This window comes from Athalia rosae, chromosome 1 (genome assembly GCF_917208135.1).
Source record: "Athalia rosae chromosome 1, iyAthRosa1.1, whole genome shotgun sequence".
NCBI classification, from domain to species: Eukaryota; Metazoa; Arthropoda; class Insecta; order Hymenoptera; family Athaliidae; genus Athalia; species Athalia rosae.
Genome location: NC_064026.1, coordinates 26,257,048 through 26,276,287, shown reverse-complemented (window position 1 = coordinate 26,276,287; position 19,240 = coordinate 26,257,048). Strand labels below are relative to the sequence as shown.

At 49.1% G+C, this 19,240-nt stretch overlaps 1 protein-coding gene across 1 annotated transcript in view; it reads right to left on the bottom strand.

Moving 5' to 3' along the window:
* Positions 1–360: 360 nt before the first annotated feature.
* LOC105685151 (RNA-binding protein MEX3B) overlaps positions 361–19,240 on the bottom strand; it is a 32,228-nt gene continuing 13,348 nt past the window's right edge. Inside the window, exon 2 of the mRNA XM_012399007.2 lies at positions 361–2,134. Within this exon, the coding sequence (XP_012254430.1) occupies positions 1,158–2,134 (977 nt within the window). The 3' untranslated portion in view covers positions 361–1,157. The remainder of the gene's footprint in view (positions 2,135–19,240) is intronic.

The window sequence follows — 19,240 nt, the reverse complement described above, 5'->3', positions numbered from 1 at the left end:
TTCGTAAAAACTTATCGTCGAACGTTACATATATACACATATCTATACATATGTTTATATATGTATATATATATATAGATATATGTATATATAACGCTGCTCCGCGTTTAAAAGCAAAATAATAATATTAATATAATTAATAATAATTAATAATAATAATAATAATAATAATAATAATAATGATAATAGAAAATATAAAATGAGCAAGAAAAATAATTTAAAATAAAAAAATATATATCAATTGAATAATAAAAAAAAAGATTCTCCCGGAGCTGGATGAGTCGTCGTCTCTTCTCCACACTTATATTATAATTTATTTATTTATTTATTTATTCCTTTTTTTTTTGTTTTTTTTTCTAGTTTTTTTTTTTCTTTCTTTCTTTAATAATTTTCTTTTTTAGTTATTCGTTGTATCAGGTTGGCGGGAATGAGCGACGGTTAATCCCCAATCGGTATTTTTTTTTTTTTGTTTAATTTTTCTTTTCCTTTTAATTACATATTAGTTAGTATATTATATATTGGCAGCAGCGTTTGCGCGAAGGCTACGTTTTTTTTAAAATCGTGTCTTCGGGTCTGTGGTTTTTTTGTATCGTGTGAAATGTGTGTGTTTCCGTGTTCAATAATGTCTCCCTCATAATTTTGTTTTTAGTTTATAGTATAATAACATACAATATTGTGCGCGTCTCTTATTATATGTATATCATCGTCATAATCTTCATTCTCATTCTCCTTCTCCTTTTTTATCATTTTTCTCACACATATATATTTATATATCATTCAAAAGAAAGCAGCGAAGAATATCTTTCGTATATCGGTGATGGTTATATTATATCTTTATAATGCGCCACGGAGGACACGGTGGGGGTTTGGGGGAGGGGGCAGCAAATAATTAGGGGCAACCTGCACCGGTGAACGTCGAAGTTGACCAATGTTGGCCACTTTCGTTCCTTTGTTTTCTGCAATTTTTCGCATTTTCGCGTACTCCTAACATCGCCTATCTTCCTAATTCAGACGCTTAAGGTCATCCGTGACTTTTGAAAAGTGTTTTTTTTTTTTTCCTCTCCTTTTTGCCGTCGTTGGTTTTCGTATTCGTAATTTTTGCTTTTCTTCTTTCTCTTCGTCTCGTTTGTTTTGTGTCTAACGTTATTATAGGCGATTTATGATAGAATACGGATAGCCTGGAGTACCGGTCGCGAGCATACAGGACAGCTTGGATCCGAACTCTCGCAAACACGGTTGCCACAATCAAGGCAGAATAGATTATGACCGCATGGTACGAGCGCCGCTGTCACCTCCTTGTCACCGCACACCACGCACTCGCGTCTACCGATACCTCCTCCCAATAAAGAATCCGTCGGCGATGCCGGGCTAGCCGAAGCTGGGGGTGACGGCCTCGAGGGCAAGGCTACCCCTGGAAATGACCAGATCGACGACGCCGCGGCCTGAGATTCGAAGGACGGGGACTCGCCGAGACCCTCGTCGCGCTCTAGGCCCGCGCCCCAAATGGCCACGAGGTCCAATCCCGGCGCCCCCGAGCTGCTCGACGAACTGCTGCAACTTCCGCTGCTCGAAAACGCACCGCTGGATCCGTTCGATCCGTTGGAACCAGGCGGATCCAAACAACCAAGAATCGATCCCAGTCCACCGCGACAGAGCGCCCCAAGAAGATCGGCCTCCTCCAGACCCGGGCCTGATCCGGTTCTCAGAGCGATATGTGCCTCGATTTCTCTTCTCGCCGCCTCGACGCTCTCCGGAAGTCCGGTTACCTCGAACACCGGCTCTTTGTCGCGGCTCGGCGTCACGATGTAGGTGTGCGTCTGGTGCTGGATCCTCTTGATCGTCGCGCCCTTTGGCCCTACCACTAGACCGACAACCCTGTAAGGTACGCGAACCTGGATAGTTACGTGGCCTGGAATGGATGCGGGTGGTCCCGGTGGTGCGCCAAGGAGAGCGCCGAGGGAACTCTTCCGCGACGCCCGGATCTGGGAGAAATGTTCCGCCGCTGATAATATTTCACGTTTCGCACGGGCGACGTCTTCCTTCCTACCGGTCACAACGAACACCGGTTCCTCTCCGCGTACCGGTGTCTTTATGTAGGTGTTCGTCTTGGCGCGCAGAGCCTTGATCTTGCACCCTGAAACACGGAATATGGAGAAAAATCATCGTTAGAGATTCGAACGAGGGGCGAATTCGGTCGTCAAGCTAGGACTGGACGTGTTCGGAAAATTATGAAAGAAAAATACGAGATTTCTCGAGGATTCGCCCGTATCACACGGGGTGTTTTTTCAAAAGAGAAGCGAGCAACGAGGAAGAAGGTCTCGCGACCCGGTCTGCGGCTCGCAGACTACCTGGCCTTGAACGGGCAATGCTGGCAATGCAGGTGAACCACTAGCTGATCCTCGTCTCTCTCGCTCCTCGTTCCTCCGTCTCTCGCTCTCGCTCCCTCTTATATTTCAACATTATGCTATACACGGGTTCTCTACGGTACGGAGTACCCTGCAGAGCCTCTTTAGTCCCTTTCCCTCTCACTTTGCATTTCTCTTTCTCATTCTTTTACTCGGTCTCGTCGTATAGTTTGGGCGTTGCTCAGGTATACGATATATACAAATACGTATGATATACTTGCACCACCGGGTATAAAAACTCCCTTATTTCTTACTTTCTTTCTTTTTTTTTGCTCTCCTTCAAACTGCATAATCCTACCGCCACGTTGCATCGCGCAATCGATGCAGGTGTGATTCGAAAGAATTGAATGTTTTCACCCCCGATTGCATCGATGTGCGATGGACGTTGTAACGAGTCGTCGATTAGCATCGATTTGGTTGTTTTTATTCGTTGTTGCGAACGGCTCATATACCGCGAAATTCATACCATACTTAATTGTTATGTCTGACCCGTGGAGTCATACGTGTAGCTGACAGCCCTCCGCGACCGTACGTGGAACCTGACAATAGTCGAAATCACATCGTGGGAGGGTCTGCCGTGAACGTTTCTGTACGGGGAATAAATTGTTCGTTTTGTTCTCGTTCAAAAACTTGTAAATTGGGTTTATGTAACGTTGACGAGGTGCACATTGGGCGGGTAGCCTCTTCGCCTCTTTCATCCCTCGGATGTTGTTTCTCTTTTCATCGATTCGCACGAGTTTGGTACGCATTGTGTTATTTATAGAAGCGAGGATCGTTAGTTCTCCCGCAATCGGTACACATTATAGTATTACGTGTACAGTACATAAGCAGATAAGTATATATACAGGATGTTCGATCGCCACTGTCTGGCTTCTTTCAACAATACAATCCGTACCTTACAGCGTACAATGTACATAGACGGGGTTTAGTAATCGCTGTTGAACCGTTGCGCGCAGGATTCATTCATAAAATTCGTACGTACACCGTGAGTGGGTACAGCATATACACGACGGACGTATGTATATAATGTACACGTGTATATATCTACCGACAGCTGTAGTATGGCTGCCGCTGCTGCAGATAGAAAGAGAGAGTGAGTGTGAAAGAGAAAGGGGACGAGACGGTGGTGAGAGCGACAGAGAGAGAGAGAGAGAGGGAGAGAGACGGAGAACGGTGCGCGTTTGTGCCTCGCGGATTTTGGTGAGTATCGCGCGCGCCGGTGATCGAACTTCCTGCAACGCTAAACCCCCATATCGATCCCATGGGAGATTCCACCGCGTGTCTACCGCGCACGTGTATCGTTACACGTCGCATAAGTATCAAGTTAAATGACGCGCGTTCGAGATAAAGATTGGTAAAAAAATTTAACTAACGAAATCAAGCGTACGCGATCGGACGTTACGAGTGGTGCGTTCGAAGATCGTGTTATTATCGCGCGGTGATGTCGTTATAATGGGAGATACGCGGGTAAAAGTAGTGACCCCTGCGGGACAATGGCGAAGAGGAGGCTCGCGCCGCGTCGGACCTCTCGGTCCGTGGCCATTGCTGCCGGTGCAGGTCTCGATCGTCGGTCGGTCGGTCGGTCGGTCGCACCTCACCTTGGCTGCGGCCCTTCAACTGTCTACGACCCACGCCTCCTCCTCCTCCTCCTCCTCCTCCTTCCCTCTGCTTTTCCTCCTCCTCGTCGCTCCCACTGCGTCGCCTCTTCCCTCTTTTTCTCTCCTCCGGATCCCGACCGGGTCCTACCCTACCGTGCGCGGTCGCCGTTCCCTTTGCCTTTGCCTGCCACTATACTACTACTACTACTACTACTCCCTCGTTCCACGTTACGTGCCGCCGTCGCCGCCGCCGCTGCCGCAGCAAAACTTGTAATGGTCGTTGTGCGTTGCACCGCATCCTTTCCCGATGCACGTTCACCTGCCCACGATCTCTTCGTTACCCACGGAACGCCGGCGACTGGATGCACACGCGTTTTATATACGTGCGTACGTACACGCGTATACGTATACACGCGTGCTGGATGGGACGGAACGAAGCGGAGCGGAGCGGCGAGACGCAAAGCTGACTGACCGTGTCTCTCTCCTATACACTAAACTCGTATACACACGGTAGTGTACGTGTGTATAATAAAACCCAGGAGAACGAGGATGCCGAGTAGTTCAGAGGTGTGCGGGGTAAATGGGGGGAGGACGGGGGGGACAGGGGGGGTTGGTAGACCGGGGTCTCGCCTATACCGCACCGAATGCCTGAGCTTGTTCTCGAAAAGTCGTCGCTCCGAAGTTACATACCTACGTCCTTCTCGAACCACCTCAGGGCGGCTCGAGATACTCGTGTGCGTATAGTTTTACGGAACGAACGATTGTAAATTCGAGCAGGAACCGCACGCGATATCGCAGGTACCCATCGCACCGTGGACGGGGGGACGTACGCACGGGGCCGGTCGGCCTATCGGAAAATTTCGCCGACGAATCGCCCGATTCCACTTCATCGGCGATCGAACGGTCGACGCTTTTTCTCAGCATGCACTTCGGCGGAATGAAGTGCGTAATACGAACCTCAAGGTCGATTATATAGTTTATTATCGCCGTGTGCGTGACGTACACACGACGTAGCACGCCGTAGGAGAGAGTACGCGGCGAGGAGAGTCTGCGTGCGGTTGTAGGAAGAGAGAAAAAAAAGAAAAAAAAATATATAATGCAACATCCCGATGAAACTGGATCCGCGGGACCAAAAACTAGAACGAATAGAATAGCTGCGGAATCGTTGACGGTCGCGGCTCAGGCTACACGTGGAGGCAGTGCGATCGGTTTCAGCGTCGGCGAAGGCGAAGGCGACGTCGGTGACGGAGGTCCAATTAAGTCGGAAAAGTTGAGCCCCACGTGACAAAATGGGCGGTGGATTCGACAGAAGTGCAGCATTGAGAAAATAAGGTATATGTATACGGCGAGGAGCTGTATGAAAAAAACGATGTAAGAAAATACGGAGTTGTAGCAAGAGAGGAGGGTAAAGAGCGCCATTTTTATCCTCTCGGTTTTCCCTTTTTCACAAAGGTTCGAACGGTTCTAACGAGTCGGGTGAAAAAAAAAAGAGAGAAACCGTTCGGAAAGAGAAAAGACGAAGAAACAACAACGACGACTCAAAAACGAAAACTATATCAAAGACGAAAAAGGAAGAAGGAAAAAAACATTCGACGCTCTCTTTCGTATATACTGTATTCGAAGAGGACAGAACCGAGCAATTATATGCCCCGGGAAAAACGCCCACCGAATTCCTCGGCGATGCCGTCCCGATGCGGCGGGCCCGAGTTGCCGTCGATCTCCGGGCGGGATCCTCGGGTCGCCGCCAAAAACCACATCGCAGGGCGAGATTTTTGGCCGGAATAACGTGGAAATCGGAAAATTTGTTCAGGACTGACCGAGTGAAACACGGTGCCGCGTGAGACGATCTCCGTCTCTTTCGGTCCCTCTCTCACTCTCTCTCTCTCCCTCCCTCTCTCTCTCTGTTTATCTTCTTTTCTCTCGTTCCGCGCCTCTTTTTCCTTCTCTTTCGCTCTCCCGTAGATCGGGCGAACGAGGTAGCCGCGCGCCAAGCATGCAGCGAACGGCAGCAGCAGCGGCAGCGCGCGGTTCGCCCGTTCTCAGGCAGGTCAGTGATACTACTGCGTCAAGTTGAAGGCCAACACCCCCACAATGCGCGTTGCGGTCTCCCGACGACGCGAATCCTATATAAATACAGTTGCGGGTTGCGTGGCTTGAACGCGACGAAAACGCGACTGCGACAATTTTCGCGAGGGGTAGGGAAAACATTCGCCGCCGATAATACCGGATGGAATTCGGTCGAGTCGCCGTACGATCGCGGGTAAAAAAGACAGAGGAGGCGAAGCGATTCCGTGACGCGGATCCGGGGTTATTGGCTAGGTGCGTGATCATACGTTATACGAGCGAGTAAGTAAATCCGGGCCGATGGACGGCGATCGTCGGACGGGAAGTTAAGTTCGAGCGCGTACACGTACGCGCGTACCGATATAAACTCATGTGTAGGTGTACGTACATCTCCGTAATACGTACGTAGCGATATTTGACAGGGGGGATATATATTTTGCCCGAGTGTTGTTGACCGAGCAGCTGTCATTGACCGCGGGTCACCTCCGAGCAATTTAAACAACTCGCGAAGACGACGGTGGTATCATCGCTAATGGCATAGTGCCACGATGCCGCCGCTCTGCACCAGACACACGGCTCTCGTTCGGGATCCAAAGCCTCCCGTAGAAGTAGCATAGGTGGGTAGCTTCGACGATCCCGTCCGCCATTATATGCTGCACCGCACCGCACCGCACCGCACCGCGCCAACCGAAGCTTCTGCAGCGCGCGATATCTCGCGGTTTGTTCGGCGGATCTCTCTCGTCCGATCCGTATTACAGACGCATCTTTCCCAAAACTGTTGTATTTCGATGCGTGTCTACGCTGAGAATTTAGGGGGAAAAAAAACAAAGGCAAACTCTTAAAACGGTAGAACGTCCTCGAAATTATTGGTAGATAATTACAGGCGTCGCCAATTGAAACGCGTGTTTCGTGATCGTTTGCGTCGTCTAAGATCCGTTCTCCGACGATCCTTAATTATTTCTATAGTTGGAAATCACGTTCGGTCTGTAGGGCGAAGATTGGCAGATTTGAGAAAAAAAAAACATTCCTAGTTGGGTTTAATTCTAGAGCAGTTTGAGGCGCAGGTCAGAAACTTTTACGTTTTCGTTCTCGTGCCGAACTGACCAGGAACAAATTCTGGACTCGGTTCTTTGATAATCAATTTGGCGTATACACAAAAATTTCAAGCTTTATCCGCGTGTCGAATATTTCTTCGACGCGTATACAAGGGATGATCGATTGAGAAACGATGTAGCGAGTTGTTTCCAACGATCTTACCATATACGCGAAATAAAACATCGAATAATTCGAAGACATGGGTGCACAATTTTCTTACTCGAGGCGGATGCGAGGGGGTGTGTTTGCGCAAACAGAAACAGTGTTAGTACACGCAACAACGTGTACTTTACGTTCCCTTCAATTTCCATCGGCGAATGTTGAGAAAATTTCCGAGGATTCACGCGACTTTTCCGCATCATATATATATATATAGGAGTCTCGGATATTCTCGTTCTCCAAATAGATCGATGACACCCGCGGGAACCATCCGCGGGACACTCCCGCTGCGTTTGCGTGGCGGAGGTCGTTGCATCGGATAGGTGGAATACGCGTGAATACACGCACGTGCGCGTACGACACAGACAGAGTACACGACGACGACGACGACGACGAGGATACGCGTTCTTCAAAATTGCAGTGCGGTTCAAAAGCCACGGAGGCGATTGGTTCTCCGATTCTACTTCTGGTCTGGTCTGCCGGTGCATCGTCGCGCGGCAACGAGCGCGCGCGGTGCATACAATCTCTGAAATAACCGCGAGAACGTGGCGAGGCACGAAACAAAGTTTTTCCACACACGTGTAGACGAAGCTCGCGCTTAGGTATGAACGATACCTAACGACGATACGACGAACACTACCAAGTGCATCGGACGAGGACAAAACCAAGCGGAGTCGGTCTACAACGTCGGCGGATCTTTCTAGCTCCGTAAGTCGATTGTATTTAACAACGTGTGTTGTGTACGTGCGTGCATCGAGTTTTCACATGTGCACAGAACTGGAGAGAGAGAGAGAGAGAGAGGAGGAGAGAAAAAGAAACAAAGAACTTAAAATAAAGAGAAGCGAGCGCAACGCGTTGCGGACAGCGGCAGCACAGCAGTGGGGGTCATACACTATATTAAGATTGAACTCCACTGACACCGTCGCCGCGCTTAGCCGCATATCCTTACACACTCGTTGCTGCCGCTGCTGCACTCCCTCGTATACCTATACTTATATGCCCAACTGCTATAGCCGTCCGCTGCATCACCGAGAGAACTCAACTCGGTCGGCGATCCGAAGTCTGAGGTGTCGTTATGAGATCCGTACGTCCGTCCGTACGTACGTCTCGCAGCGAGCGTAAGGGCATGTTTACAGCGTACGTTTACCTCAAGGCGACCGCGAGGCGCCGCTTACATGTGTACGGATTATACGTTCGCGTCTGTGCATACCTGACTACGTGCATTGTTTCGATACGCGATGAAAAAGAAATTAGGTAACTATTCCGGTTCCCCCGGTTCGTATTTAACGGGTGAAACAATTATCCAACGACGCGAGTTGCGTGGAATTGTTCCGCCACTTTGACTCAACAGAGTATCGCATAAAGAGCGCACGCACGTGAATCGCGGTGTACAATTTTCGCCCTCGCATTATTTCTCACTTCTGTTATGACTTTATACGAGCTTGAACGTATATTTATAAATTACGCGCAATATATTACCCGACGGTGGGGGTTGCGCGAGTCACGATTGACGAAATTGATCGGGTGTACACGTGATTTCGATACACGCATTTCAATTTATTTATCATCATGCAAAGTTATTGCGTTTCGAAAATCTCCTGCGACACGCGCGAACGCATACTGCAACGTACGTACGCAGGTATTACGCACGACGCGTGTGCGGTGAACAGAAGTTCCCGACCCCCGGGGGGGTAGTTTTTGATCGGTATGGGAATAAGTGAACTACGTAGCGTACGAACGGTATGAGTCAACGTCGTTCGTATTGCGGAACACGGTAGCACCGAACCGGTGAGGCATCAGCCGGTGTGTTCCGGCTAGTACGCCACAGCTGTCGAAGTGTTCTAAGCGAGCCTGAGAATATGGCGAGATTTGTATCGATTCTGTACCCCCGCTGCGGTCCTCGCATAATATAAATAAAATAGCAGCGTAGCGCGGGCCAGGCAACCACCCTTGTAGCCACGGAGGATGGCGGTGATGCCGTTTACTCCCCTTTCGCTCCGCGGCGATTCGCCTCTCGCCTCTCCCTCTCTCCCTCTCCCTCTCTTCTTTCTCTCTCGGTTCGGAACGCGGCGATATATCTACTTATCGCGAGAGGAAAAGAGAGAGAATGAACGGGCGACGGAGGAGGGGAGAGACAGAAATGCGGGGGGAGAAAATGAAATTTGAGTCTCAACAGATCGTTTGGTAGCAACGAGCATGACATTCTACCGGGGTATGTATAGTGGAAGCGAGAACGGAAGAACGAGAAGTATATCGAACAACGAGTAAACCTTTTGCGGGTCTTTGTTCGCCTTTATAACGCGTAAGCGAGCAACGCGTATACACGGTATACGTATAGAGCGTACCCCGGGTAGGGTGGAACGTACGCGATGGTCGGAAGTTCTTTCGGATTCTCGAATTTTTCTCGTCGCCCCGACTATAACTGGCATCGCGGCTAACAGCATAAGCGCGGCAACAGCAACAGCGTGGTGTCGAGGTATCTTTATGCTTTTCCTTTTCCCTCCCTCCCTCCCTTCCTTTTTTTCCCTTTATTCTCTATCTTCCTTCATCTTTTCTACCACAAGCTCTCGATTCTCGTCGCTTAGGTATATAAGGAGGAAGGGTATAGTCCGTTCCCTCGTACCCCGAACGGGTACAACAACCGCCACTTCTGACCGTCGTTTATTTATGGAATCCTTAGACCAGACTGTACTTTGGATACAGCTTTCGCAGAAGGGAATAAAACCCGTCTCACTCTCTCGATCTCCTCTTCATCCCTCGCGCTGCTCTCTCTCTCTCTCTCTCTCTTTCTCACTTTCTACCGCGTCTTTGGCCGCTCACGGATTCCACCCTCCTCGAAACACACGTACGTGTACACACCTATATACCAACCCTGTTCCCGAGCTTGCGCAAACTCAAAGGAAATTTACCAAAACGAGATAAGATTTCGTCTAATATCTCCCCGCTGCCCGCAGCTCATCGCGATCCGTCTAGCCCCGATACCCACCTTATATTTTCAGGTATCAAAAGCACACCCAGCAGACACGAAAATCCCCCGGTTTATCGCGCCGGGTAGAGAAGAAAAAAAAATAATAAAAAAAAAGATGGAGAAATAAAATTAAAATAAAATCCCCGTTCAAATCATCGCACAGCCGGTGGAGCAAAAATGCCGTCGTATACAACGCGTGTATGCATATATTTAGAGCTGCGCGATGCGTACGTATATACATATAGGAGTATGTATGTAAAGTATACGTACACCCACATCGAGGGTATAATACGTGTAAAGTTCTTTGCTACGTCTGCGATACAAGACGATAGCGATTATCGCATGAGTCGCGTTTGAGGCCTTGAGACTCGCGCGAGAGTTGTTCGCGAGCGAGGCACCGCGAAGCGTAATTTCTCCGTTGCTGCAGCAACGGGGCAGAACCGGCAGCGATCGAGCCATGAAAATGCTCGCAAGTTGCGCGATGTACGTACCGTACGTACGGGTATACCCGCGAGGGAGGAGTACGAGGGAGGGAGGGGGAGGGGGAGGGGGAGGAGGGGGTTTAACATGCATTATGTACTACGTTTCTGATTTCTTTATATCCAAGCTCAAAGGAATAAGTACTTCTTCTACTGTAGCTACTCGCGTATAGCTTTTATCCTCGGCTCTTTCGCTGATCGCAACTGATGCTGATGCTGCTGCTGCTGCTGCTGTATACACGTATACGCATACGTATACCGAGACGGTGCGAAAATTTACCGTCTCCTCCTATACGGCGGACATATTTCCTTTTTTTTTTTTTTTTTCTTTTCGTTCATATTTCTTTTACCCCTAAACGTGTATTACGTATATACCTTGGTACGCGTATACCTGTACACGTACCTCTAATACCTGTATCCCTGTACAGGATGTCGACGAGGTTTGCGAGTAACAAGCCCGTTTATAACTACCGATCGATACGCAACGCGCTCGGAAAACTATGTAGATATACGTAAGGCAGACCTTAGAGTATACGTATACCTGTACGCTACGTTATACCCGCTAAGGATTACGGAAACGGCATCGAGAAACTTTGCACCCGTGTTAAGTATATTTAAACGTTAGAGCGTACCGCGAGATCGCGCCGAGCTTTATCGCCGTTTATCGAAAAGCGGCGATGCCACGGGGGCGATGCAGGTATGCCGTGTTGGTACACGCACGTTGAGGGATTCAGGTTCGGTCGGACGTTACATTCAATCGAAGTGTGCGCGAAGTGATCGAGGCGCCGTTCCGTTTGTTTTTTTTTTTAGTTTTTTTTTTTTTTTTCTTTCGTGCTTCGACGCCGAAATCACGGAACTCGGGGATGTACAATTCGAGACGATTCCACCGCCCTTTTCTATTTTCCGAATCACGAGGCGAAGGGGAGGGGGCGAGGGGGCGAGGAAGATCCACGTTTTCACGGGGAGCCCTCGAAGTTCCAGTATCTCCCTCCCGAAAGCGAAAACGTCGAAGGAGCTTTACGGCGGCGGGGGGGGGGAGGTCGCGGGTTGAACGGAGCGAGGGAGTTTTTGAAGGGATTCTCCGCTCTCGGTGAGCCTTTACATCGAGGAAAACTGAGGGGTGCGAGCGACGTCGGTTGTTAGTTGGTTAGATACGGTGAAGATTAGCGAATTTTAGCGAGACCTGAGCCGCCGCCCCCCTCACCCCCTAGTGCGTAACGCACGTTACGAAGTGGTGAGCATAATATAATAGAAGTCGTGCGTGCTCGGAGAGGAGAACCTACGCTACGCGTCGTTGTATCGATCAAATACGGAACGGCCCTTAAACGTCGCCCGTCATCAGCTCGCGTATGTAACAACCGCGCTTGATATTGACTTAACAGTGAATCACCCACCGGTCGACGCGCGCGATGGTCGGAGAATTTTTCATAGGTAAAATTAAAGGCGACGGGTGTTTCACCCCGCGGTGCGGCCAACAAGTAGTGCCCCGCTTCCGTACCCCGTGCACTCACTTTATTTCCAAAGTAAGGCGAGGCGAGCGGTGAGCGCGGTCACGTCCGGTAGTGTAAACAGTTTTTAGTTTCCCAGCCATCCGAGGAGTCATCATCGCGTCGTTGTTTATATCTGGGAACCGGAGCAACCGAGTCCCCCTCCTCCCCCCTCCCCTCCACGTGGTGGATTCGTATGCAGGTAGGACAGATACAACGTCGGAGTTACGGTGTCTCGTATACGGGGATCCCGATTAATTGGCTCGCCGGGGCTGCTGCGGGGTCAAGTCATTCGACGAAATTCGATGAAAAATAATGGTTGTAAAGTAAACGTTGATGTATACCAAAACTGTTCGTCGGCATGGGCTACGCCGATGGTTTCCATGGAGACTCTTCGAAGGATCGGAGGAAGCAAATATGGCGGGGCAATCGTTGGCCAACCCCGAAATACTTCTCCGCTAAGGGGATGGAGATGTGGCCCGGGCGTTCGGCGCCTACTCCACAACCCCGAGGCTGCGGAGTCAGATCGGCTCGCATTACGTTTTCGTTCTACATATCCCCGAGCTTCGCGCGTCGAACTCTCGCTCTCTCTCTCTCTCTCTATTATTTTTTGTTTTTCTACCGTTTTTTTTTAATCTCAAATCTTTCTCGACTATCACCAATAAATTCGACAGTTTGTTACGGGGTATCGAGTGTCGAGTTATAAGTACTCGCGCTGCGCGCGTGCATAGGCAGCGAGACACGCTCGCTCGGCGATAGCCGAACACCACGGTGAATGGACCGCGCGAGAGTTTGTTTGTTCAAAAGTACAGCGGTCTCGCCCTGGCGGTCGGCGGCGTCCTTGTGGATTACCTTTGGTCGCAGCTTTAGGTAGACGATGTAGAGGGTATAAGGTAGGTACACCGGTGGAAAAAGTGAGACCGCATCGCGTCGTTGCGGGGTTCACAAAATCATTCGGAGAGCGTACGAGCTGCCTCTTGTAGTCCGCGGACGAGTCTAGGGTCCAATGGACTACGGACTTCTTTGACCTAGTACAATTGGGCCCTGTTTTTCTACCTGCTTTCGAATGAGGTGGACGTAGCGGGGATCGAGGCGAAGATACTCCTTCGAAATCCAAGCCATCTCGTAACGAATTCTGCTGGTTACGGGGGAGCTTCGATATCGCGAATTATTGCGGCCGAAGGACGACCAACGGAATCGAGTGGAGTGAGGAGAAAATGGAAGGAAAATGAGAGCGGAGCGAATAAAAAAATTATTACGCGAGAGATACATACGGGGGGGAGGGGGGACGGTTTCGTATCGCGAGTAGCCGCCGCTCCGTACGGAGCGCGTCGTGCGAGTTCACGTTCGCATGTATAATGCATGTAAATACCGCACCAACCTTCCAGAATATCTCTTTAACGACGGTGGGCGGGTTGCCTTGAAACCCCGACAACGATGTCAGACGTTGTCTCGGACGCACGTTGCGAAATATCCGCCCCAGCGGAGGCTACGCTCCTCGGCGTATCGGCCGATAGGTCACGGCAAAGTTTAATTCGAGGTCGTTCGCAAACCGGCGGCGTTTACTGGGCCGTGGTATCCGTTTACTCGATCGACGACGGGAGAACAATAAAAAGTATTTTTTTCTCTATTTTCAGGTCGCATTTGACGTCGTCCATCGACTGCGCGGGGGCAGTCGCGTGATTCGGCGAACCGGTGCAACAACGCGTTTGCCCTCAGAGATGCGAAATTTTCAAAAGCGGCCCGCAGATGAAATCTGGTCCGCGAGTGATCTGTTATTTCGAACACTCGATGATTTCGGAAACGGTTGTTTGTAGAATTGTAGTCGAGACGAGGAATCCAATCGACCGTACAAAAACTTATATCTAGTGTCAAACAGGCGTGTCGATGGAATTATTCCATAATCGACGCGATTCAATCACGAATTTTTCGTTATTAAACGAAATTCTCAAGAAACTCAACGAACGGATGTCGAACCATCTAGATTTCCGGTTATCACGATATCTACCGATCGGATGTCACGAACGAAAGACTGTGATAAAAAAAAAAAAAAATTTTCATTCCGCAACTCGAATTCGATTCCTATTCGTTCGTCGACGCTGACTGCACACCCTCCGAATTTACAAAGTCGCATCGTCGCACCCCGCACTGCTCGACAACAAGTGCAGCGTTCGCGCCGATACCCTGGAACGAAATTTCATTCCAAAAATGGGTCGAACGCCGGCGACGAAAGACTGCCGGTAGAGGTTGGAAGAAATGGTGGCGGAATGCGTTCACCTCAGCGGCAGCGCACAAGGAGGACTTTTACCCGAGCGTCGGACGGTCGCCTCCCCGGTTCCCGCAATATTTCTGGATGGTCCCGAAGCCTCCCGCGGGTCTCTACTCCCGGGTATCGGAAGTCCCGCGAGCGAAAAGGGCGGCGGAGCGAATCTCTTCTCGCCCGCGGAGTCGCAGGTCTGCTCCGAAATCGGCGGCGGTCCTCCGGGGACGCGCCCTTCTGATTCTCGGCAACTTCGGTCCGGGTTTTGCGGGGGACGATGACGGGGCCGGTGCAATAAGGCCCCGAGTATTCCCGACCGTTCCACCCGTAGTTTCCGCCGGCCTTGGAGCCACTGAACCACTCTGTGGTTCAACGATTCAATGTTGCACGGGTTCTCAACCTGAGGCGACCGGGCGCCGCCGAGAGCGAAGGGACTTCGCTACTTTGTTCTTATTTTCAAACAGCGTACGCTTCGTTTTTTTCCTCTTCTTGCTCTTCTCTCTCTCTCTCCCTCTCTCTCCCTCGTCTCTTTTCAACGTGAGAATCCGAGAGGAGAGGAGAGAGGGAAAAATAGGGACTCGGAGGTAGAAGAAAAAAGAATGGAAGAAAAAACGAGAAACCCTACGCACTACGGTGCAGAGAAGCGGGACCCTACTAGCCCAGATACGCTATACCTACTGTACGTGAGACTCGACGCCTAGCCCAACCTACTGGGTAAACTCTAGATAAACTTATTTGCTCGAAGATGATAACTCTCGGATGTAAAACTACCTACCTAACGCGCGCGTGCATCGGCTCATTTTCAAATGGGAGATTTTCGATCGGAAAATCGGACGGCAAATATTATCCAAAAAAAAAAAAAAAAAACTCAAATCCTCTCGAATTTGAAAACGAGGATATTTTTGATGCTCGATGGGATTGAAAAAAAAAAAAAAAAAAAAACCCAATCGACGCGGAGACAGAAGTAAAAATAAATGAAAAGTATAGACGGAAAAATGAAAAATAAAATAACTCGCTGCCGTAGACGACGACTACGACGACGAAGACGACGAGTGCATGTGGTGATATGAATTTGAACGAGTAAGAAAAGATCCGTATAGTTATTGGATATAACGAACATACGTATAACAGTAAGAGAGGAAGAACGACTAAATTGAGATTCAAATTCTCACCACGCACTGACGTCTTCCGCTGCAGCAGCAGCAACAGCAGCAGCAGCAGCAGCTCGTTGCCCTCGTCGTGACGTGCACGGCGCACAAGTTTCTCTGTCTGCCTAGCATCGATACGCGAAGGTTGGGCCCAATTTTTTATACATTTTCTTTTTCCATTTCCTTTTTTTTTCTTTTTTCTCTTTTTTTTTTATATTACTCTCACATTCGTGGCGCAGGTCCGACGTCATTGACTGACAGGAAGTACAGGTCTGACAGACCGTCGCCTTTGTACGTATATATATTTATATGTACTCGGAATGATATGTATTATATGTGGAATTACATTTGCGGTGTACGAGCTTTGGATGTTTAAACATTTTCATATTAGCGTTTTGTGTAGTGCGCGATAACGCCACGCGGCGAGGCGAGATATTAATATTAAATACACCGTAAAAGATAATGAATTTTTCTCCAATTATTCCTGCGCAGCGATGAATTAACGAGTGCGTTCGATGGTCCAACGTTAATTCGAATGCTTGAATTATAACTTGAGCTTTTTGCAAAATGTTTAAGATGAACTTCTATACACCAACCAACCACCGCGTATAAAGCGACAACCCCGCGAGATTAATTATCACCGTCATTAGCCAGGTAATATAACAGAGCCATAAAATCTTGCCGTTTCTCTTCCCTGCTTCCATCGTCCTAAATGCCTTAATTTCACTAGGAATGCTGCACGGCGATGATTTCAGTTTTTCAGAAGACGCCAACCCGCATACTTTTTCCTACCCGTCATTTTTCTTTCTTTTTCTCTTCGTTGCGAAAAGTGATTTTCCAGATCGCCTGGGTCCTCAATTTTTTTGAACGATTCACGGGACGTCAGCTTCGTTGTCCGAACGATTTTTGAATTTTTATGATTACGACGCGGGGTAATCTGGATGTTCTCGATCGTCCGTAGCGAGTGATTTCAACCAGTGTGAATCGATAGATTATCGACAACGGTGGTTGTTACCGGGTACGCCGATGTACACCTATGCGCCTATACGTGCCATACGGTGTTTCCTAACGCACTGAATAAATAAAGCTATCTATCTCGACGGGAAAAGAAGAGATACGAACACGCGTTAGCTTCCCCACGAAGCGCGCGCGACTCGACTCGTACATAGGTATAGGAAAAAAAAAAAAAAAAGGGAGAACGATAATGGGAACTTTTTGTCGGTGGAAAAGAATAAAATAAATAGGGGAAAAAATTAAGTAGAAAATGGGAAGAAAGGATATATATACGCCGCGAGATAATGGGCGGTAGAAGATACGACGCGTTCGCTCCGTCGTTAATAATATCCAAATCGATGAATCGACGTCCGTTCGTCCGTCCGTCCGCTTGAACTCTCCGTCTCTCCCTTTTTCCTAGCTCACACGGTCGCGTATCCGACCGATTCTTTCTTCCCTCCGCGCGTGAACTTCTCTCGTCTTTCCTCCTTACTCTCCCTCGTGTACCTCGAACCCTTTCTTCGAATGCACGCATAGCGCTCGCGGCGAGCCCCGAAGTATTAATAAGATTCCGAGCAACGTCGCCACGCGTGTCGGCCTCGCGAGTCCGCGAGACGAGAGAGACCCAAGCGTCTTTTCGACGACGACGACGAAGACGACGACGACGACGTCGTCGACGCCGGACGCGCGACGTCGCAGTCGAAGGGAAAAAAAGCTTCGATCGCAATCACAATTAACCGATATCCCTCCGGATGGCGCACGTCCCGCGACGAAAGGTTAAATCGTCTTCGTCGCGTCCTTCGCGGAACGATCGTTTCTCAGGGCGGTGAAAAAATAACGACGAAAATTCAGGTCCAGGCGAAATCGTGCGAAATATGAAATTAAGAAGGGTTGAGCCCGCTTTTTTGCGCGCGCGAACGTTGAAAAAGGCACCTCCAGCGATTCGCGAATTTCGTCCCCTCTCAGCTCGCAACGGTGGAACAAACTCGATCGTTTCGGCTTTCCGCGCGCGCTACCGCAGAGACGTACAGAAAGAGAAGGAAGGTCTCTCCTCGTCGACTGCATCACAAAACACGAATGGCAGACACAAATAAATGATTGCAAGAACTTAATAATAGTGCAGATGCGCGCGAGGACGAACCGCCGATGCAGGTTATATTCCTCCTTCTTCGCGCTCTTTCTTTCAGACTTTTAAAACTGCATCATCGCCGACAAACTCGGTTGGGTTAGACCTCGAGAAAACAAAGGACCACCTGCGCTCACCGGTTTCACATACCGGTGCTAGCGATAAAAATTAGTCACTTTGAGAACCGCTGATCCTCCTCTTTGTCTAAGAGCGTTGCCCGTCGTCCACCTTACGTATGCACGTGTTACACGTACGCGATACGTTACACCGCTGTATAGTACGTTACATCCCATTATGTACACCGCGTCCCCCCCCCCCCCCCTACGTATATACCACAAATATATAAGGTATTTACCTCAAAAACTGCACACCGACAATCGCTCGTAGTTATATCGTTACAATAATTCATTGCATCTACACTTCGTACGTGTTCTACACCCGATGTGTATCGATAGCGCGTATGTATATGCAACGCATATGCACCTTCGATCCGACAGTCAATAATCCTGTAAATTATCAGCCATCGTCGTCGCCGTGTTAGCCTCGCAGCGATCAAAAGTTCGACAAAGTAACTTCGTTACTCGTGTAAAATTGCCGAAGGATGTGCGCTACCTGCGATTTCATCCCCAACGCGGAATCGAACGTATTTTCGTTTTGAGAAAATTAATCGGTTAAAATTCCATCCGTGATATTTACGAATGCGTCAACTGCGTGGCGTGGGTGCAGTCGCACAACGAATTGCGTGAACAGCTGCATCGTGTTTGTTATCGACGGTGCATGCGCTGCTGTAAGTGCGGGCGAAGTTTGGTTCAGCCACGACATAGGTATACATGTATATATATATGTATATATATGATTGGCGAGCGAATTGATATCCGGCAAGTAGATGCACACGGTCGGTCGGTCGGTCGGTGGGATATACACGTGCAGCTAAACGAGTGCGTATGTGCACCGGACGATTAATACGGCGTATATACGATCGCACTTGAACCAATTGTGTGTGCGCGGCTCGAGTCCTCGAATTAATTAATTCACCGTTGAACGAGTTAAATGACCCCGTTGAATCGGAGAGCGGTTATGATATTGCGGTGTACCTGGATGGGCATTATGTTGTACCTACCTACCTACCTACCGTACGTTACAAACGCCCACTGGATTTAGCCGCGTCATTTAGTTTATAGGTGGTAATAATAATTTCCGCGTGCTCTCGTTAACGCGGGGGGGGGGGGGGCGCGGGTACTTTCGGTGGGTATGAGTGTACGGAGGACCGACTTTTCCCGACCGCGGTGCGGTCGAGATGAACGATTTGAAAAGAATTTTCACTATGTCGTCTTCGTTTTTTTTTTATTTATTTTTTTTTTTGTGGGAAGAGGACGTTTTTTGAAGAGAGAAGAAAAAATTGTGATAAATCTGAGCAGTTATGGCCGCAACGCGCGGGCTTTCGTGCATTGTGCGACG